Source organism: Orbicella faveolata, unplaced genomic scaffold (assembly GCF_042242905.1).
Source record: "Orbicella faveolata isolate gen_17 unplaced genomic scaffold, um_ofav_v1 contig_34, whole genome shotgun sequence".
In the NCBI taxonomy this organism is placed as follows: Eukaryota; Metazoa; Cnidaria; class Anthozoa; order Scleractinia; family Merulinidae; genus Orbicella; species Orbicella faveolata.
Window position 1 is genome coordinate 14,356,445 of NW_028301563.1, and position 21,505 is coordinate 14,377,949.

The 21,505-nt window shown below is 39.4% G+C and overlaps 1 protein-coding gene across 3 annotated transcripts in view; it reads right to left on the reverse strand.

Moving 5' to 3' along the window:
* LOC110053886 (serine/threonine-protein kinase atr-like) overlaps positions 1-21,505 on the reverse strand; it is a 59,584-nt gene that overhangs the window by 12,642 nt on the left and 25,437 nt on the right. For all 3 annotated transcript variants that reach the window (XM_089272137.1, XM_089272136.1, XM_089272135.1), the window contains exons 23-56: positions 20,816-21,403; positions 19,846-19,914; positions 18,829-18,917; positions 18,686-18,734; positions 17,908-17,994; positions 17,179-17,246; positions 16,828-16,899; positions 16,463-16,580; positions 16,288-16,341; positions 15,694-15,777; positions 15,250-15,319; positions 14,623-14,760; positions 13,788-13,837; positions 13,101-13,323; positions 12,649-12,722; positions 12,386-12,462; positions 12,000-12,090; positions 10,603-10,665; positions 10,224-10,339; positions 9,540-9,657; positions 9,035-9,099; positions 8,215-8,277; positions 7,383-7,482; positions 7,114-7,157; positions 6,918-6,984; positions 6,301-6,375; positions 5,353-5,468; positions 4,580-4,707; positions 3,527-3,588; positions 2,778-2,888; positions 2,253-2,321; positions 1,702-1,754; positions 1,300-1,333; positions 619-743 (exon numbers count right to left, since the gene is read on the reverse strand). In XM_089272137.1, coding sequence (XP_089128263.1) covers positions 619-743; positions 1,300-1,333; positions 1,702-1,754; positions 2,253-2,321; positions 2,778-2,888; positions 3,527-3,588; positions 4,580-4,707; positions 5,353-5,468; positions 6,301-6,375; positions 6,918-6,984; positions 7,114-7,157; positions 7,383-7,482; positions 8,215-8,277; positions 9,035-9,099; positions 9,540-9,657; positions 10,224-10,339; positions 10,603-10,665; positions 12,000-12,090; positions 12,386-12,462; positions 12,649-12,722; positions 13,101-13,323; positions 13,788-13,837; positions 14,623-14,760; positions 15,250-15,319; positions 15,694-15,777; positions 16,288-16,341; positions 16,463-16,580; positions 16,828-16,899; positions 17,179-17,246; positions 17,908-17,994; positions 18,686-18,734; positions 18,829-18,917; positions 19,846-19,914; positions 20,816-21,403 — 3,410 coding nt within the window. The remainder of the gene's footprint in view (positions 1-618; positions 744-1,299; positions 1,334-1,701; positions 1,755-2,252; positions 2,322-2,777; positions 2,889-3,526; positions 3,589-4,579; positions 4,708-5,352; positions 5,469-6,300; positions 6,376-6,917; positions 6,985-7,113; positions 7,158-7,382; positions 7,483-8,214; positions 8,278-9,034; positions 9,100-9,539; positions 9,658-10,223; positions 10,340-10,602; positions 10,666-11,999; positions 12,091-12,385; positions 12,463-12,648; positions 12,723-13,100; positions 13,324-13,787; positions 13,838-14,622; positions 14,761-15,249; positions 15,320-15,693; positions 15,778-16,287; positions 16,342-16,462; positions 16,581-16,827; positions 16,900-17,178; positions 17,247-17,907; positions 17,995-18,685; positions 18,735-18,828; positions 18,918-19,845; positions 19,915-20,815; positions 21,404-21,505) is intronic.

The following is a 21,505-nucleotide window of genomic DNA, read 5'->3' on the forward strand; positions in this document are numbered from 1 at the left end:
AATAACATATCAAACTTTGGGTTTAAATCGCGGTTAGATAATGGCACACTTTTTACATTCCTGTTATGGTCACTTCTTTTGTTGACAGGTATCAATCTGTTTTGTTTCTAGAACAAAAGTTTGAAAGAACCGACGCGAAGTCAGTTTTCCGACCGCGAGATGCAAAATCTTCGTTAATGACGCGATTGACATAGTCAGCTCTTCTGGGAGAGGGGTCAGGCTGCAATAGTTGTTTAAAACAACGGCTCTACGGGGGACGGAAAGGAACATTTTCAACACGTGGCGAGACAAGTATCCTTATATGCAGTAAATTGCAACGTAAAGAAGTAGAAAAGGACGAGGCTTTTTCTCCTCCCGCGTTGGAAATTTCAAATGAAAACGCTCAGAGAACAAATTATCTGGAATTCGAAGACATAAGCAAGTTGAAAATAGAGCGGCAAATTTCAAGTTTCCATTCTCGAGGGGATTTTTTTACATCAGGATTAGTACCTTGACTCGACTTGGTGATACTGCTTTGATGTACCATAAAATTCTCAGAAGTAAAAACTAAAGAAAAGTATTGAATCAGTAAGGAGAATTGATATTTTGAACATGAACATAAAGAAGTGCACAACTTACTCATCAGAAACTAGTCTCTTGAGTACAGAGAAGTCATGGCTGATGCTCAGCGTGTGTTTTGAAGCACCCTTAGGTACTTCCTTGTTGCATACTTCAAGTAGTCTGTCAGTCAACCTGGTGGAATGCTATGACAAGGAAAAAGGCAGAACGCACGAAACACTGGGTGAATAAACTGAACAAACGTTAGGCTCTATTACCAGCAGCTGTTCGGGAAATGACCTCGTGCTCATCCCACCTACGAGGACCAGACCCGAAAGAGCGGCGGAAATCGTGCCTAAACAAACGCTTGGAGACATTTGTTAGTACAGGACAACCACTTAACAAAGGTTGTTTAAACTAAGATCAAAAGGCGTCCAAAAGAGTGCTGTATGTTGACCAAAACCATTGTCAAGGGGTTGAACGACGGTAAAGGACATTTGTTCGTAAAGTTGCAATCAATCCCCAATTGCAATACACTGTACGTGTTTTGTTACGCAACCTTCCAACACAACAACAACTAGAAGAAAGTGTTTGGTGAAAGTAATGCAGTCACGAAAAATGAAACTCATGTCCTCTATCCATAATGTTCAGAAATGCTGGGGGCCTTGTAGCTCTCACTGAGAAAAGACATCGAAACTGCGGAACGCAAATACAATAAAAAGAAACTGTAACAAGAAGCTCAAAACAATGAAATAAACTCACCTCAAGAAACTTTTTCAGTTTGACATCTCGCGAGCTGAAGTTAAAAAAAAGAAACAATAGAAAGGCTGTTAGATCATCGATTGGTAGGCCATCTGCTCTCTCCAAGTATTTTGCTAAAGGGAAGATAAAACCCATGCGAAGTTAACGCTTCTCGTCATAAACGTGGTCTAATAGTCATTGTGTTGAACTCAAGACCGATTGGTCCGGGTTCGCACCTTGACCGGAGGTTACCAAAATTTAAGACAAATAGGACGCTGCAAGTTACGTTGAAGCGATCTTCACAAAACTGCCTCTAACTTCTTTTCTAGTCAAATGTGCACGAAAAACTGGTCTGAATAAAATTTACATTATTTGACGTCTGTTTAGAACAAAAACCTGGATTGTAACTGATACTCAACTCACCTTGCCTTCTGAAAGATTTGGTGGCAACGATTCTTTCGCATGGCAAACGATGACTGCGTAAAGAGAAAAACAACACACTGATTGCACATTGTCTTATAGTAACTTAATATTTCACAAGAATAACTTTATGCAGTAATTTTTTTAAACTGACTACGTTGACTAGACCACGAGTTGTCTTTCTTTCGTTTAGTCTGTAGAGCGTGACAGTAAATAAACCGCGAGGAAAAAATGGCCGCGCGAAATCCTGGCGGTGGACGGGGGGGGGGGGGGGGGGGGAAGGGGGAGAAGCTCACGGAAGGATTTCGCGTGGCCATTTTTTTCTCGCAGTTTTCTCTCGCGAAAAGCATGATAGTCTAGGCGAAAGAAGGACTACTCGTAGTCTTGTGTAGACATGTTCTCTTAATGCATACTCTAACCATTCAGGGTAAATATGTTGTCTCCTTAGCCAATCAGATGCATTTGCTCACGTTAGATTGTCAGCAGTACCTTTTTAGTCTCGCCGCGTAGTGTTTCCCAACAGTTTTAACATTAAGTTCGCAGTGCTTAGTTACCTTGGAAACAGCCATGATCATCCACATTGCCTGCTGTGGGTAAGTCACCAAGAGTTTAGCAATGATTTCCTAAACAGTAGACAAAGTTCCCATCAATTAAAACGTGCTGCATTTAATTCTAAAAGTGCATTTCTGTAGATCGTTCCATAGCCCTCCGCAGAATGCAGTGAACATTCATCCAAAGTACTTCATTTTCCAAAAGAGATGACATTCTTTAAAACATAAATGCGATGACACCTTGTGAAAAAGCTAAATAGTAGAGCCCCAGAAAATGACCCAAGTAAGCGCCTTCTTCAGTTAAATTACTCTGGAGTGTTAGTCCAGGTGGGTTAAGACCCACTACCTTCATTCTGCAATCTGGTGTCCCACGAACTGAATTACAGTAGCCAAGCATTAACAAGCTACAGCATGCAGGTGTAGCCGAACTTGTCATTAACAAACTTACCAACCAACAAATCAGAAGACAGGTTCCTTACTATTCATTTTGCTAAGTACAACATGCATATCATACTAGCGTGACGGTACCTCAAGATGATGGAAGACAGTCTGGTTGGCGTGACATATACGAGAAATGAGCAAGGAGAAGGCCGTGAGGAACTGGTATGCTGGTAGTTTATTGGTCAATTCTGCCATAATCTATGACGCAGACAAACCCATGTAGTAAGTTCAAAGTTACTTCTTACAAGAAGTGAAAAGCAGATTTGTAAAACTAAGAGGGCACCAGCTGCAATTTTTGACTTCAGCAACTTTGAAAAGCTCTGTATTAAAGTTCTTAAAAAAGCAAAGGTCCAAAAAGTAATCACGTGATATCGGATGTCCAGGTCTAAACATGTGGTACGTTGTAGAAGTGCTTACATTTTGCAAATATTCAGAGTGCAAATATTTATTTTGCAAATATTCCCTTAATACTGGTATTGAAATGAGATGTCAGTAAATCCAGTTCTAACATTTGCAGGTTACTTTGCCCAAATACTAAAGTGAGAGTAAAGTAAAGTAATTCGCAGTCCTAATTTCCGCGTACAGTTGAACCCCGCTATTTCGAACTCTCAGGGCAAACAAAAAATAGTTCGAAAGAGCGGTAGTTCGAAATAGCCGATAGTAAATGACTGACGGGCAAAGCCAAGAAAAATGGTTTCGAGCTCGAAATCACGGGGAATTCGATATAACCCTGTTCAGATGTTTCCGTCCAAGGAGTATTTTTGGTGGTGGATCTCGAAAATATATGTTGTAATGGACTAATAACACACGAAGATAAAATTAATGCAAACCCAAACCTTATTAAAGTCAATCAACTTTTGTCGCTTTCCTCCTCTGTCTGAAGCTTTTGTCTGGCGACCTGAAATCACAACGAGAAACAGAATCTTTGGTAAGCCTAGAACAACGCGATGCAACCCTAATACAATGGTCCTCTAGCATGAAAACATGTATACCATATGATGTCAACAATCAATGCAATACTTCAAGTTCATTTGGATGAAGTGCAAGTTACCGTCTTCAGAAAGCCAAAATGTTGTTACTCTGTAAAAGGCTCATAATCTACATAAGTCATTTATTACGCACAACATAATACAGCGCCCATCAGTGTAATGCATTTACTGAGCTACACTTACAGTGTATGTTCATACTTTAGAATTTGCGGTTTAAACATGGAGGCTGCAAGAAAGCTGTTCATGGTTGTTAAGGGCCATTTTTCATTGCGTATACATTGCATGCCGAAGAAAATTTTTTTGACAGACAAGGGTTTGCCATCGGATTCTTAAATTCATTCATAATTCGAGTCATTACGTATGCGTTATTGACCAAATGTGAGGTCAAGATGGCTGGATATTGGCCAAGTTCTTTTTTTGCGTGTTTATGGACCGAGACGGAGTCGAGGTCCATAAACTCGCAAAAAAAGAACAAGGCCAATATCCAGCCATCTTGACCGAACAAGCTTGGTCAATAAAGGATTTAGTATATGGCTTTCGTGGAAATTTTTTTTGCGGGACATGGCGGGTGGTCCCGAGCGGGCAAGATAGCTCCATCTTGCCCGCTAGGGTAGCCAATCACAGCCCAGGATTTGATTCATCTTGCCCGCTCACAGAGCTAGCCATATAATAAATGGACAAAATAACCTTGACGGTGATTTGGAAATCGGATTTAAATCAGCATAGATTTTTTTACGATTTTCAGTCTCCGTTTGCTTCTCGGTTTGTGAAAGGATGCATCACATTTCAAAACAACTTGAATTTCTTCAAAAGTACTCCGCTGCGCATTGCCAACTCCACTCTCAATGTTTGAAAATGTGATACAACACCGTCTGTCGGGTTTGATAAATTACACATTACCTTGATCAGAGACTGTCGCACCAAAGTCTAGCCAAATAGTGAGAAGACGAGGCATAGACTGATAAATAAACTTGTTACCAAACTGAAGAGATTGTCCATAATGCTTTAGAACAAACGGAATGAAGTCCCTGGAAAGATCATAATGGAAAGAACAGGTTGAATAAGGGGTTGTCTACTAGAGAAGCCAAAGTGTATACGGTTGAGGTCTGTACATGGAGTTAGGTGGGATCAGGTCAGGCAATGACACTTCTGATTGGAACTAAAGTAAAAGTCTACTTTTCAGGTTTACACACAATTGTATCATAACAAAACCAGAAACGTGCTTACCATAAAGCTGACAAGAAAATAAAGTCAAGATAGGAAAAACCTTAATAACTAATATACCATCCATACTTATCCAATTTATGAAGCGAGTACATTTGGTGTTGATCACCATTTCTTGAGCACCAAAATGATATTACACAGAAATAATTTCTGTGATTGTTGACATAAGAAATGCTGACCAGTATATTATACCGCGCTAAATGTTGGAGAGGGCAATTTACATGCAGAAAGAAGTTGAAGAACAAAGATAGGTCTTTACTCTGTTCCACATTTTTCACCAAAAAAAATTGATAGGTATTTTAGCAGCTTTACGTTCAATAAGTTAATATCAAAGAGAAAACCAGACGGACCTGGCGTTTGTTCTGTGAAGAGCACTTCACGGACAAAAGAAAGACATTGTGGAATAAACAACACGATTTGCCCAAAAGGCATACACTGCATGTACTTACATAGATAACGTGTTGGATTTCTCCTCTCCATCTGTACAAGCTGCCATCAGTTTGTCATAGTATTTTCCTAAATAGAAATGTCCATTTTCCCAGTCTCCATGAAGAGTAGTCACTTCCTATCATTAAACATCGAAGAACACGTTCGAGAATGGACTTTTCTTTGCCATGCTACCCACTGGTCATCGTGAGAAAAACAGACAAACATTGCACAAAGACGAACAGTAGAACCTCCGGGAACACGAGACAAGTAGAAGGAAAATCTTAAAATCATGGTAAAAATTAATTACATTAGCGGGCACGTTCGCTAGCGGCGTAAAGTAAGAGTTATTTAGTCTATGTGTTATTTAATCACTGAAATGGTCAGGTCGACTTGGAGCTCGAAGTAAACCAATGAGTGTCTTTGTGTCGTGATGTCTCCCTCTCTCTCCTCTCCTGTCACCATTTCCTCTCCTCCTCTCCCCTTAGAAAAGCCTTATACCTCTGTTGGTAATTCATCACTGTGTTTATGTCGTTGTTACTTTGAATTCTTATTAGTAGTCGAGGAACGTTGTCCTGGGACCATTCCCACCCCTCAGAGCAAACCTCTGACCCTGCCCTGCATCCCCCCCACCCCCGCCAAGATTTTTGAGCATTGACGTTCAAAAACCGCAAAAACGGACCCTTCATCGGGCTTAGCCGTTAACTAGAAATGTCGCGTTTGTTGCTGATCTGAGGGTTTTGTGCTAGATTCTTCCGTTCTACACTCAGATAGGAAGCAGGCGTTTCTTAGACTTTATCTTTTGGATAGACTGCCATAAGTCCACGAGTCCTTCGCCATTGAAGAAACCGCTAAATGCATTCTTCAGTGTTGGATATATAACTAGTTTGTCAAACAGTTTTGTTTCTTGTGATTTCCACTCTAAATATTAGAAGTCTATTTCAAAAAAAAATATCAAGATGTCACTTTACCTTGTACTGTTGAATGGCTCGGTTAGCTGCATAATGTGCTGTCTCCTCCATCCATCGACCGATAAGTAACAAGGCCTGATTTACAAAGCACACACAAAAACTTACATAGCATATATCTAGGAGAACAATCGACAGTATTTTAATTGTTTTTCTAATATTGTGATTCAAAAAGCGTCACAATCTTCTGTAGGAAAAAAGATGGCGGCCGTGCATTTTGAAACGACACCATGCGAGACTTACCATGTGAGACATCGCCCATAAAGTACAAGGAAAGCCATATTTTTGCAATATTTGTCCCTGTGCTAACGACATTGTGTAAGTTAGGTTTGAAGGTTTTACAACTTTTCTGTACGTTTTTATAAGAATTGTTAAGGTTTTCGTTTGCTAAGAGTGATGGGTAAATGCATCAGTCACCATTATTTTTTATGTACGGACGTTTACCTTGATGAAGTAGAATAGATTGTTATCTGTAGTAAGGATAAGTCAACCATCGTATTATTACTTTTAACAAATTGCAGCAAACTTAAAGACTCGCTGTCCCAGTTACTTCAATTTTCACTCTCACAGAATCACCTTTGTAATGCCCAGGTTGTCATGACTTTCAAAAAATCACTAACCTTTGCGTGAATAAATCTGTCTGCTTCACCATCTGATACAGTGCTACTTCCATCAGGCCATTGTTCACTGCAAAAAAATAACACGTAAAATAGGTTTAGTACGTACCTTTTTCGGTTTTTCCCCCGACCTTGAGGAATTTTTTATTGACCTGTGACAACCTTCTGGGGAAAAATGAACATCTTACATGACACTCACCTGACTGCTCTTTGCAAACTTATCAATGCTTGGTGAACATCACCCTGTGCCAAAGCAAAGCAAAACGAATATTAGAAAGAACATTACTATATAGCTGAAACAATTGAAATCCAAATTCCACAACTCTGCATCGGACTGACTGATTCTTGACTTGTTAGTGTGTTGTGGACTTCTCTTCTATTTTTGGACAGGAGCAAGGGACGGCTTTGCAGCCCAGCAATATGCAGAGAATATCCTCTCTGGTAAAAAGGACTCATTTGATGTGTTACCTGACTTGCCATCCATTTGGCACGTTCAATGCACAAACTTGGCAGAGAGAAGGCACTAGCACTGAGAAGTGAACTGTCAGCTGTTTGAACGTGACCAGCACTGAAGGCAAGAAAAGAACATCTAATCAATCAAACGTCTACACTACTGTCAAGCCTACATTGCAAGAGCTGGGAGGGTCTAAATAGCTCTTCATTCATCTCACAACTTACATGTTAGGTGCATCACGGAAAGCGGGGCAGATTTTGTCAGCACATGTTCCATAAATACATTGCATGGAATTGAATTACATGTCCATCTATTAGGACAAAGGCAGGGTTTTCAGGAGAATTGTTCACGTAGTGGAAAATTATTAGGTATACATCACTGTTTGTTAGGTCGAGAGAGTCGAGAGAGTTAAACATGATACACTTCAATATATTCTTACACCTTTCACACTAAAATTAACATCTCGACCGTCAATTTTCTCTCCTTGATAATGGAGTCAAGATGAGTTTAAAACGTCATACATGTAGTTTCCTTTCACTTATTACATGAATTTTGAAACATGAATTTTGTACCCTACAAAAATAGGACCAAATTTGTTACGTTTCAGGCGCAGTACCGGCGCTGTGCCTAATAGCTAGCAAAATGTCGGAATTCTGAGAAATAATCTGTGATGGACTTGCATCATATACATGCGGAGTAGATATACTCCTAGCCGCTTTGTGCAGCAGATAAAAGAGGTACATGCAAGGGCCAAAGGTGTAATGAGGCATAAGGCTTCAAATGCGTCACTGTTATCGATGCATGCTATCTACAAAAAGGAAACGAATATAAATAAAGGATTCTCACACTCTAGCTGCCTTGGCACTTTGCAGCCAGCTCTTTCCTTGTTCTTTCTGCAACTCGTCTGAGCTAAAGGCATTTTAAAGTAAGAGTGGTAATTTAAGTATACTGAAAACAATATTTGGTCATAAACATTTCTTAGTTTAAAGGAGCTCGGTCACGTTTTGTGCATACTGAAACGTTTAGCCTCAATTTTTCAAATTCGTCGTTTGTAATCCGTGTCAATCCTCTCCATCCTTAGCCATCCTTGTTCCTTTATGGTTTATCATTACGTCTTTGGTGTTTTTCTATGTTATTAAACTGTTATTTTCAGGTTTCCTACCATTTAAGGGTAATTTTGTACGTGGCCAAAATAACTCAAAATGCTGTGACTGAGCTCCTTTAAGACAACAGCCACCTGGCAAGTAGCAGAGAAACTCTACAAAGACAAACTGCACGAGAATCATAGGATCTGCGAAACCAATGCTGATCAAACCAATCTTCATTGAAGACAGATGACAACATTATGAATTTGTGCATGAGCCACTAAATAGTTACTAGACATTATATAATCCCTGAACCTCCAAAAGAGGGTCAACCAAGGCAGTGAAATTTCACGAGTCAGGTACCTTCAGAACATGGCGACACTTCAATTTAGAGTTTTCCGACTTGATTTGACATTTAGACTTCTCCCGACAATCTTCGTAACGTTTCGTTAATCACGTTCAGAAACCTGATATCTGAGGTATGTCAGTAAACTAAACATCGACAACCTGAGTGAGTAAAATTACATCACACTAATTGACGACTATGACAAAGCTTTCTATAAAAACCAAAAAACATTTACCTTGGTAATAGTTTCAAGACAACTCGTCTCAAGTTTAAGATTGGCTCCCTTGTGCGGAATGATGGCTGCAATTTGTTGAACGGAAATTATCAGATGGGGACAATCATCACATTCGCCAACACCAAACATCAATGCATGGAGGACATGAAGGACAATTCTCAAACTCGTTGATAATTCATAATTCAAGTTTAAACAAGTTTAAGTTTAACGGAGTTTGGATATGCGATCTTAATTTTAATTCTGTTTCTCCATTTTCTGCTTAGTGTCAGTTTTAATTCAGAAGATATATCAAACACTCGAAAAAGTGTTTCAACACCTCCTGGCTAGACAAGAATACTCCGCTACGTGTCCTATTTTCAACTCACCTCTCAGTGTTAGGAAATGTGCTAAAAACCGGTTTCTCGTGTTTGAACATATTACCTCTACAATATCTTACAGGTTTTAGAAGGGAAAAAATCAAGTTAAATATAATCCAAATCATTGCACACACAACGTTGTCCCAAACCTGTGAGATGTGTAAACGTGACTCCCAGTCATAAGCCACACCCGTGGTATCAGAAACATCAGATGGCATATGAAACTTCCTTTGTACAGCTTCTTCCAGTTCACGAAGCATGTGAAGCCTTGAGGCCAAAAAGCAATAGAAAAACAGAGTTAGCATGGTGCAAAAACTTGTATTGTTATATTGCAGTTTACAACTGAACAACACGGAAATCGAAGCATAGATATCACGGATCCCAGAGATAGGGTCTTGGTCTTATAATCACGGGCTCAGAGTTGCACTATAGCTGTAATTAAACTTAATTTGACATCTGACAGGGGGCACTGCACTCTGTATCCTAGCTCATTTTCACAGCGCACCAAACATGAAACCAAGTATAGAACAAAAAACCACTTTCAAGATACACCGAGAATATTGTTTGGCCTGAAGTTTATTTAACACCGCATAGATGCAAATACAACTGAGCGTTAACAAGCTATCCTTAACTAAAGAAGTGTTTGTTTTTCTAAAAGATGTCGATAGAAGGACGCTATAACATATCACTTATAGAGACAGAGAGACATTTTTAATAGGAGTACAAGGCAAAAAAACCACGTTAGAGTGCCGTCTACAAAATTGGAATACACGAAAAAGGCATTTTGTTATCATTGTACTATCTATTTGAAATTTTTGATACTCGCTGTTTACCTAACAATGTGTTCATATCCTCGTTGGTAGGAACCAGACTCCATGCTGGCTGCAGACAGGAATCCCATTTGTTGACTGCGAACTATTCTCAGTTGATGTCTAAATTCGCTTTCATTCTGGGAATGAGAAAAAATATATGGCATACTTTGAAACAAAAATTTATACGAAAACGTCATATTGTTGTTGGAGGGTCTTTTATTGTTAAAAAGTCAAACCCTCTGTAAGTGGACAACCTCGGGACCTGAAAAAAGTTGTCCGATTAAGAGAGGTGTCCAGTTAATTACGGAAAGTTGTTTCGGCAAACCTGTCTAAGAAACAAATATTGCAACCTTTTCAGTGGCAGATTGCGAACATGGCGATCAACATTTAAACTCCATACCTTCTCTTTAGCAGCTAACAGGATTCGTCCCAAGCCAACATCCCAGTCACCAACACCGCGCTCCTGAAAACCAGTTAATGTAGAACAAAAAAAGTGCTGAAAGTATTGCATTGGTCTTTAAGAAGTGTCGTAATACACAATACTTTATGCAAGTTGTCTTGTAATGCTGAAGAAGACATGTCACGTGCAGGGTGTTACACTGCTCCCAATGTTTGTTGCAGCATGAGCACAAATGGTGGAAGATATTGCTTAAATCTTATAGTGCGTGGATGTTCTACAGACTAATGCCTCAAACAACTTTCTTTGCAGTAAAACAACAAGACAAGCTACTTAACATACAGTAAAAACCCGCGTGTAGGAACCTAGTGGTTTAAGATCCTGCTGGCAGAAATATGTTATTGCAATACCCAAAAATATAAGAACCTGTTTAGCCAAGTAAGATCAAGAAGGTTCTTATATGTGGGTTACAGTTAAGTTATGAAAAACATTTTAACCAAGGAGTGTGACTTTAAGATTGCAAATCTAAATTGCAAGAAAACACATAATACAGTTGTGAATAAATACTATTTTCAAGGACAAACCCAAGTTTATTTTTTTTCCTGATAATCAACAACTATATTTCCTTCAAAGAAATTAAGAACTTAATTAAGAACCTACTTAGTCTAAATTGCCAATAACTACCCCAAAATACAAGAACCTATTTTGCTAAACTTCAGATATGTATGGGTTATTGACCAGGTGTGAGGTCAAAATGGCTGGATATTGGCCAAGTTCTTTTTTTTGCGTGTTTATGGACAGAGACGGAGTCGAGGTCCATAAACTCGCAAAAAAAGAACGAGGCCAATATCCAGCCATCTTGACCGAACAAGCTTGGTCAATAAAGGATTTATTATATGGCTTTTGGGGAAATTTTTCTTGCGGAACGCGGCAGGTAGTCCCGAGCGGGCAAGATAGCTCCATCTTGCCCGCTCGGATAGCCAATCACAGCGCAGGATTTGATTCATCTTGCCCGCTCACAGAGCTAGCCATATAATAAAGTAGGTTCGTACACGCGGGTTTTTGCTGTATTGTGTCTTACTATACTGCTTTAATAACAGGACATCAAAATCTGGATTATGATGTCCAAGGCTAGTCCCTTCAAGATGCATTCTCAAGGACACTTTGTTCTCAATGTCTCCTACGTATAGAGACGGGCGCAGGTAAATTGTCATGGTGACTCCACAAAGAGCTAGCGTGAAACCTGTGATTAGGGACTAGCATGCTCTGCTACGTGCTTGAACAAACTGGAATTAGGTGCTGGCGTCCTTGTAACAGCCTTTGCCTCATTAAAAAAAAAACCAGTGTACTATGACAGCTCTAGGCCAGATTTGGCTTGGTTAGCCTAAAACAGGTCATACCAGTTTGAGATAACTTTCAAGAGAGTCCCACTGCCCCAGTCTCCAGGACGCCTCAACACGGTACGTATTCAAGGATTTCTCCCACTCTGATCTAAAATGTATAAATACCAAACCTTCAAGTAGTCATCAAAACTAATCGTCTCACGTAAGTACGTAGAGTATTGTTAAGTATGGTTCACAATTTTGTACTAAGCGTAACGCTACGAATTAGAAAACTAGTATGGAAGCTGGCTTGACATTAGCCCATAAAAGCCCAAGAAACCTATCCCTTTTCTTGTGCAACTGTGTATTTTACCATTGCTATACAGTAACAAAGGCATATTAAGTACATAAGCAGTGAACCTCACAACAGCACTTTACTTAAATTGATTAATATCTCAACAGACCTTCGAGTGACCACCCCATCCACATGGATAAGAGCGGTGGTGACTTGACCAAGATCAATCAGACACTGTAGCAGCCCCTAAGCGAAAGAAAGTGTTAAAGGCAATCACCAAAGTGCCAGTGTTAGATAACGCTTTCCAACTTGAATAACATACCAAACTTGTGGACAAGTTTGTTCACAATTGACCACAAAGAGATTGATGTCCCGAAAGACAACATTATTACACAAAAACAATCCATCATGTAACATTAAATAAAATGCCACCTTATGGTGTCCAATCTCTCCTGGTTCTTCTTGTATTGCTCTCTCATAGCGAGCTGAAGCATCACAGAGTTTTCCTGTGTAAAAAAGAAACGAGAAACTGTTGCTGATCTAGAAAGGTATCGGGTTTCTTTAATGTGTTATGTGCCACCATGACAATTCTCAAAGTTGGTCAAAATCTTATGTCTTTGTAATTTCCCCTCAATTCTCACTTATTACTCTCAAAAAGACAAAACCATACAACAAGTAGACTAAATATACTTTAATTATTGATAATTTGACTTAAATATATCTAATCTGTAGGTTTTTGGTTTCGCTGATCTTTTTTACGTGTAAAAAGCTAAAATGATATTGTAGCGATGACAGCTATCAGCAGTGACATTAACTAAGAAGCATGGAAATCAATACAGAAGAACACACATTTCAGCTTCACACAAAAAGGAATCATACTCAACCTGAGCTTTTGTGATCAAGGATCTGTTCATGGAGGGTTGGTTCCTGTTTCCTGTTTGCTGCCACCCCAGCCACACCATCAGGTTCATCCAGAGCTATGTACAGCTTCTGAACAAATCCTAGATGCTGCTGAAGATCCTGCCTCTGGCTTGAGATGAAAGCCTCAAAGTGCATCAATGCACGAGCATAGGCCTTGCAGTGAAACGAAGCATGGGCCAGGACGTCCTATAATAGCAAGGAAATGTGACCAAATATAATTTATTATATTAATAAGTAACTTTGTTGGACAGTGGTTGTTCATTTCTTAGCCCTATATCAATCGAAACCAAAACTAAGGAGAAAACGGAGAAATAAAATCGTAAAAATCTATGCTAATTATGATCAGATATCAAAACACTATCACGGTCATGTTCTCCTTTGTTTAAAGTTGATGAGTTCTTAATGAGTTTGAGAATTTTGTTTTTTCAAACAGCCTGAGGTAAAATTAAACTACGTTATTTAAACTCAGAAAATGTATCATCTATTCAGCATCACATGTAACTCGCCTACAGGGTTTGGACGAAGAACAATAACATCAAAGTTTCGTACGTAACAGTAAGTGTGTCACAAATATTTCTCGCAATTAACTTGGCTGTAAAGTTACAAAAATTTCCAACAACAAAGATCTAATATAACTTGGTCAGGATTACCTGGGGAATTTTTTCCAGAAAACTTTCCACTCCTTTGTGATCATGGATTCCTTTAACACCGTAAAACAAGAGACATGTTACAAAGTCATCTTATCTCAAGTTGTTATGTCCAATGTCATTTTTGTCTCCTGTGTTACTATGTGACTGAAGATAATACCTAGCCAGAGTCATTGCATCATCTATTTTATTTTGAGGCCCTTGACATTGCACGACCCTCATCACTGCGTGACCAATGCCAATGCATGACTCACGTCACTGTGTGACGCACGCCATGATCTATGTCACTGCGTGACTCACATCGATCATTGCATAACCGATGTTGACGACAGAACATTTTAAGAAACTACCAATAAAGGAGTACGTAAAATGCAGCGGGACAGTTGAACAAGATCAAAAGAGGCAGTACCTATTGGCTTATATGAGATGTTCATTACTACTGGTCTGCAAGATTTAGTGATTAGGCTAAGTTTGAGGGGGAAAGGATCCCAGACGAATTGACATAAACTGAGGCCACAGTCATGCCATGCAACTCTCAGAAAGTTTGGCAGATTGGCTGAGAAAACAATAAAAGAGCAAACAGCAGAAACAATGAACATAGTAATTAAAACAATAGAGGTGGGTGAAACAGGGAGCGAAAGAAATTACAGGTTCTGAAGAGGTGCGTGGCTTCGGTAAATTATTCTTTTCTTTGATGTCTATTAAAGTTAGACTTGACTTTTTGCACAATTGAGCAGAATCGCTAAACGATATACACTGAGCCAATCAGGGTCATACCAAACAATAGAAAATCATTATTTTCAATAAACAATCTGTGCAACAACTAAAGTTGTAGTACCTGTGGAAGAAGCACCAAAACGATTCTTGGCAGATAGCAACTGCGTTTTCACAGCTAAACTGTGAGCCCTAGCTCTTGTCCAACGGTTCAAATAGTCCAGAGCTGAAAATACTGTCTGAGCACTCATTTGGCGGAAATCTATACAGAAAATATATGCCACTATGATGAGTATACTTTAGCAGAAACAAAGGCCTACGGTGCACATCGCTCAAGTAGCTCTTCATTTTGTAATGCAGTTATCATTCTCTCTCTTGGAGAAACCTCAAGGGCAAAGGCTGCAGGCAAGTCCGGTTTGTATTCAATGATGTGGCATTACAGTGCATTACCTAAATATGCACATACGTTTGTATTTAAAAGTCCACGATCAAATCTTTTAATATCGTTAAATCCTCTTCAGCTGAAACAATTTTGCAACTTAAAAAACGGCTGATGTTTTCGCGCAAATTCCTGGATGCAAATCAGTCAATTTATCGTATTAATTGTAAGAAGATGTCAGTTCCCGATCGATTAGCGTCATAAGTTTGACCAAACTTTTGTTCTTGAACTGTGTTTCAAATCCAGTGAATACAGAAACAGAGCAGACATGTTCTCCTTTTATTTTTTTAGTATAACTTTACCAAGACCTACCAGAAGATGGTGCTGGAAGTTCTTCATTTCTTTGCAGATGAGTCAGAACTGCCATGATCTCTACATACACCTGATTAAAAGACGTGATATTTATAAACGTTTTACTCCAAGTAGCACCAAATCATTACCTTGCGTCAAAAAATCACCTGTAGCAACTACTAACACAAGGTAGCTAAGTAAAGTCTGCACACAAGCCAAGAGGCCATCAGGCCGGAGCTTATTCCGGTTTCTGTAGCATGAAGCAATTAGGGACATTTCTACTCCCCCCTGGATGAGATGCTAGTCCATTGCAGGGCTACCGTACCGCCAGCATTAAATTCGCCGGTACCCATTTGTACATCTGGGTGGAGAGAGGCACAAGAACACAACACAACGTCATCGGCCAGGGCTTGAACCTGGACCTAGCCCAGACTAACGCAAGTGAGTGTTAATCTAGCTTCTTACCTCCTCGACATCTTCTTGTGTTCCATCAAGCAGCACATAAAGAAGTACATGAGGGAGCAGGAATAAGGCAGTCTTAACATCATGCTGAAAAATATACCGTGTTCAAAGAATAAGTGATCAAACATAATAGGCATCTCCAGTTGCATCATTGCAATCAATCCTCCACGAGAGAGAGACAGGTGTGTTCCTAAGGGATTATCCGGATCAGGATCAGGATCAATGATCCAAGGTCATTCGGATTATGGTGCATCAAAGTAACTACTGAATTCTAGCCTAGTAGCTCCTACTCAATCTGGCGACTCCCTGTCATCCTGGATCATTGATCCTGATAAGTTATAATGTCAGGTATGATTTCAATGCTTATGAAAAAGACACTCCTGGGTACATCCAAACCAATCCGAGACACTACAGGGCGTCTATACGAAAATAGGATATTTTTTGCCCCAATCTGGCATTTCCCCGTTGTGATAGTTGAAACTGAATGCAAAATAAGAGGTTTGCTTCATACATAGTAGACAACTCTAGTTGCTTCCCTTTGTCTACAAGTATGAACCAAGAAGCTTACCACACAATTCCTTGCAAGTACAAATTTACCTTAAAAATTTTACTGCAAGCTTGAAACATGTGAGATGGTTTCTGGCTCTTAACCTAACAGAAAAGAAATATAATACATAATAATAAGCAAGGCGTCATATAATGTTGGTGTTCAGATGAATTTAATTGAAGCTATTTTCTTCAGAGTCGTATGAAACATGTATGTCTACTTCACCTTGGTGATCATATACGACGTCCACGTGCTGACCCATTCATTGAAGACTCTGCCCTTTGAACTCCTGTAAATAGGCTTGGGAAGGCGAGACCAGTTGGGAGTGGTAGAACTAAGGTATCTGAACATCGGAAATAAGAACATTTGTAAGAATAGATCTATTGGTTTTTCGAGTGAATTCATGTAAGAAGCAACAAACTGAGCCATTGTATTAACAAGCCATCTTTGCTTCTCTGCTGTTATTCGACTGATATTTAGGCGTTCTACCATTAACCCAATACGCAATGTTAATACGCATTTCTAAACTGACTTTTGAAGTTCAATATATTGTTAAACACAATGAATAAAAATCTCAAAACTTCACTTACTTAGAATACAAGTGTGGTCTGAGAACTTCTTGGATATGCTCTGGAAATGTCTGCCACAGATTATAGCCAGTCCTATGCAAGCGAGGCAGTTGCATAAACAATTATAATGAATAGGTCCCTTAAAAACTTTACACAAAGAATAAGTGTGAAAGTGACATATACAATGTAGGTGTTTAACCTACTTCAAAATATCAATGCATGAATTATGCCTGTAAGTTTGGTTTTCATAGTTTTACTTTAAACACTCAATTGTTTCATCAAACCTGTGTTCTTTGACATCGTGTTGACATGCCATTTTGTAGCACAACATGTACGTGTACTAAGAACAAGATTTGAAACATGATTACTAACCCATCCTTCTTAGATTCGCTGCATTCATAAGTTAGGAGGACTTCCTGGATAGCATATGCAGAACAATCCTGCAAACGAAATGTAGTACAACATCACAAAGAGCTAACCAAACATTCCTGCTTTAACGCACATTTCTTCAAAATCGCCCACAACGGATAAGAAATACATCGTATTGGGAACTATTGGAGAAACATAGAATGGTCGAAAATGATCGTGATCTCTGCAGTGTATAAGCAATTTAAGCAATCAAATTTGAAACACACTGTGAAGATCATTTCATTCATTTGAAGTGCTTATTGCATGTTGCACGATACACATTTTAGTTGAGGCTTCTACGAAGGATCAGCAGCAGTACATTACATTTTCTACATTTTCTAGCCCCAATTCATCACCATACTATTTAAAAGAATACTTCTGAATTTAAAGATACTTCCAAATTCCCCCCCCCCCCCCCCCCCGCCCCCAACAATGCATGCAGAATGTGAATATTATTAAACACCTACCCTGAAGGACGAAATCAATTTTTTTTATGCCCTGGAAAGCATCAACTTAACATGTCAAACACTGTCACTGTTGTAAGTCCTAAGTCATCAGAAGGCATTAAAGATCCGACCTGTATTACACAGATTGAGCACAATATTGGCCACACCCAAAGATATATGAGCTTCACCTAGTTAGATGACACACACGGCATGTGAATGTTATTTTGAAGCAGGCAGTGTTAATTACCTGGGCTCTTGTATCATGAGCAGCAAGGAATGCTTGAACTAATTGATTAATGAGCTCAACAGCAAACTGCATATCATCACAACCACTCTGAAAACAAAACAACGCATCAAAAAAAACAAACATCTCATAAATAATGGGAAAAAAACATCGTTTGTGCACACAGAAGTACTACGAATTTTTAAAATACAGCTAACATCTATAAAGTACAATCCACATCACACAGTTTAGTTTCTCCGTTATTATACGCAGCGTAGGTCCACAAGTCATTCAGTTATCAAACTTCCAGCAGGTCGTTAGTTAATTTGTTATGCTCGTTGCTCTGCGCCACTGGAGTAAGCCTGGTGTATTGAAAAGGCAGTTGATTGTAATTTGAAGACAAACTAGCACGGCTTCATTTTCTACAGTATGACTTTCCAGATGCGTTGGTCAAAATGCACCAGCGCGTTGACTTCTTTTTGTCAATGAGTTTAAAACGCGTTTGCTGGTTCGCATATCTCTGAGATGTATAGTAGCTACAAAAGGGAGATGGAGACAGCATGTTATACAGACAATCACATGCAACATTCATACATACATAAATACTTTATTCGTCCCAAAAGGGCTTTTCGGAATAAAGATAGAACTATTAAACAAACAATACGTGTCTTCCTTTTAGGAACTCTATTTCTTCTTGCATCCCCGAGTAAGCCAGTTTGAAGGAATAAAAGAAAGTCTATTTAATCCACCACCACAAGACCGTAATAGAGAAGATATTTTAATCGTACTGTAAATTTGTTACCTCAAATACTGTCTGCTCATCCACAGGTTTATTTGTCAGCTTATCCAGTCTATAAATGAACGATTAAAATTTTATTACGATAATTCTCCATTGAACTGGAGATTCAACGAACAAGCAAAAAAGTAGATAAATGCCAAGCTGACCTGCCAGGATCCACTGCACCAAGCTCACCAAGACATTCTGCCACAAGTATTTTGGCTTCAGAGTCAGTCACACGACAGCTGGACATGAGCTGCAGACAATTAACTGCTTATCAACCGAGAGCGAGGTCTTTACGGGGAAAATCTCAAACTGAGACCTTGCTGTATTGATCGGGCGACAGCGAGGTCAATACGGCAAGGCCGAGGTTTGAGATTTTCCTGTAAAGACCCACCGTTCAAGGTTAATAAGTTGTTTATTATATGGCTTTCTGCTTTGGTTTTGCGTTTTGGTTTTGGTTTGGTTTTGCTCTCGGTTTTACCAGTGGACATTATGGGAGAATAATGCCCTACAATTGGCCAATCAGAGCGTGCGTTATATCGGCTACAAACACAGGCCATATAATAAAATTGGTTAAGGATACAATGTAACTATGATCAAATTTATTGATATTACCGATTGTATTGTTGTAAAATTAAAGAAACCATAGGCCTGCACAATGCGTGCGAAGGCTGCATCTCCGCAACCTTCATAAGATGCATGTGCCACATTGGTTATCTAGCTTGAACTACAGATCAACAAGTCCATGTCGTCTAACATATGCTGAGCAAAAATAGAAATGGGCATCAACAAATCTTATATTAATACACGGGTCAACCTTGTTACTTATATGTGCACCACTGAAGCCCAGGAGAGAGTCCATAACACAGAGGTGTCTGAATTAAAGATGTAGAAATAATGTGAATTCTGGTTTCTCTCTCACTGCATGAACTGTCCGTAATAAGGGAGTTTCCGTATTATTGAAGTGTAGGCAAGGAAAGATTTAACTCTGCAAGTTATGACACGTTTAGCTATGGGATATGTGATAATTATTAGCTACTGCGTTAGAAATCAGCAGAACGCTACTCAGAAACATGTCAAAGAAGCTCACAGTGGATAGCCAAGCCAGTGCTTCTCAAGACTCACCCAAAATAACTAATAAATTAAAAAGTAAAGAGTTTCAACAAACAGTGATTTCTTACCGCATTGATAAGCTGTGGGATGATAGGATCAACTGTTTCGTTACTGAGGACATAGCCATGCAGAGTAGTCTGAAAACAGACAGAAACTACTCTGTGATGTATGCACACAATAAGTTTGCGTGGTTTTCTTTTGAGCGTCGAAAAGTAATTGGTTTTGCACCAACTACGCCACATGACTGAATTAAAAAACTCACGCTACTTTTTCATCCAATCATAAGTAAAACCAAAATGTAATTGTGACCCAGTCGCACTCGATTTCCTGCACATTTCGTCAGATCAAAGTAATTACTTCAAGCTTTTATTGGTGCTCTGTATTGTCCGTGTCCTTTGTGATTGGTTTTGGTTTTACGACACTCAATTGAAAACAACTAAATACGCTATTGTTTTTCTACAAACAGCATCGTTTAGATCCCCTGACCTAACGAATAGTGTTTTTAATGCAGGGATAACAAATGGGTCTAGGTTGACGCACTAACAAAAATAACTGCGCTGTGTTCTTAGGCAAGAAACTTTAACCTCGCTGCCTGTCTTCACTTCGTAGTATAACAATCAGTTGACAACGAATACTTGATAAGTAAAGGATAGCCTAAGATGACCTCACAACACATATAGAAACGTGACATTGCCGTAATCATTGAAGACATGCGTTTAACACAGTCATTAGGCAAACAGATTTCTCTTTCCTTCTATTTATTGCTGACTTTCAAACGGAATGAGAAATAAATAACTGTACATTGTACATGATGACTGGAATCTACGGCAAGCTGTAATTTACGGAGTCAAAAAGAGAATTATGGAAGGAACAAGAGAAGGAGTAAGCGAAAACTGGTTGTCACAATACATGTACCACAGCTACTAACTGGAATACCTGCATGCACAGGAACACTGATGGCCATCCGCCAAGACACTTTATCTAACAATACGAAAACATCGCAACTTTCAACTTGTTAGAAGTACATGTAGTATTTACCTGGTTATCATGAAGTAACTGTTTGAGCTTTGATAAAGCGTGTCTTTGCACATCGGCACTTTCATGAGAAATGCCCTTCAGAGATTGCCGCAGCTGAGCTTGTAAGTCCATCTTCTTAGAAGCTTTCCCACTGCAAGATCTAAGAACAGCACTGACTCTGCGAAGTTCTGGGATGTCAGGAAGAAAGTAGATTTCATGGAAGTAGTCTTGCAGAGATGATTTATTCTCCACAATCAGAAAGTGGAAAATCTGTGTGACTCTGGCTGGAAGTTTGTTCAGGTATGGCAAAAGGGTAACCACAATCTGACTCAGCATTGGACCAAGACTGGACAGTTCGACATTTCGCACAAAACTTTCCCATGCATCACATGACAGCTCTGGGAACCCCTTGTCCTGGAATCTCAAACACAGTCGCAGGATTCCCATGACTTTGACTCGTACGGTGGTTATGAACTTGCGCCCCATCACTTGCATGAGCTTGGTAAGGCTCTCTAGAGCTAATCTCTTTTCTTCCAAATCAGTGTTCGTGAGGAGAACAGTGTTGTAAAAAGCAAGGATGCCAAGTAGCCTGGATTGCAGAAAATTTGCCTGCAGATACAAAAACAGTATTTCACAGTGTTCGTGGCAAACCCTTAGAGTAACTTCCCAGACTACTTTGGGGTGGGAGGGGTGGCACCTATGATGGATTTC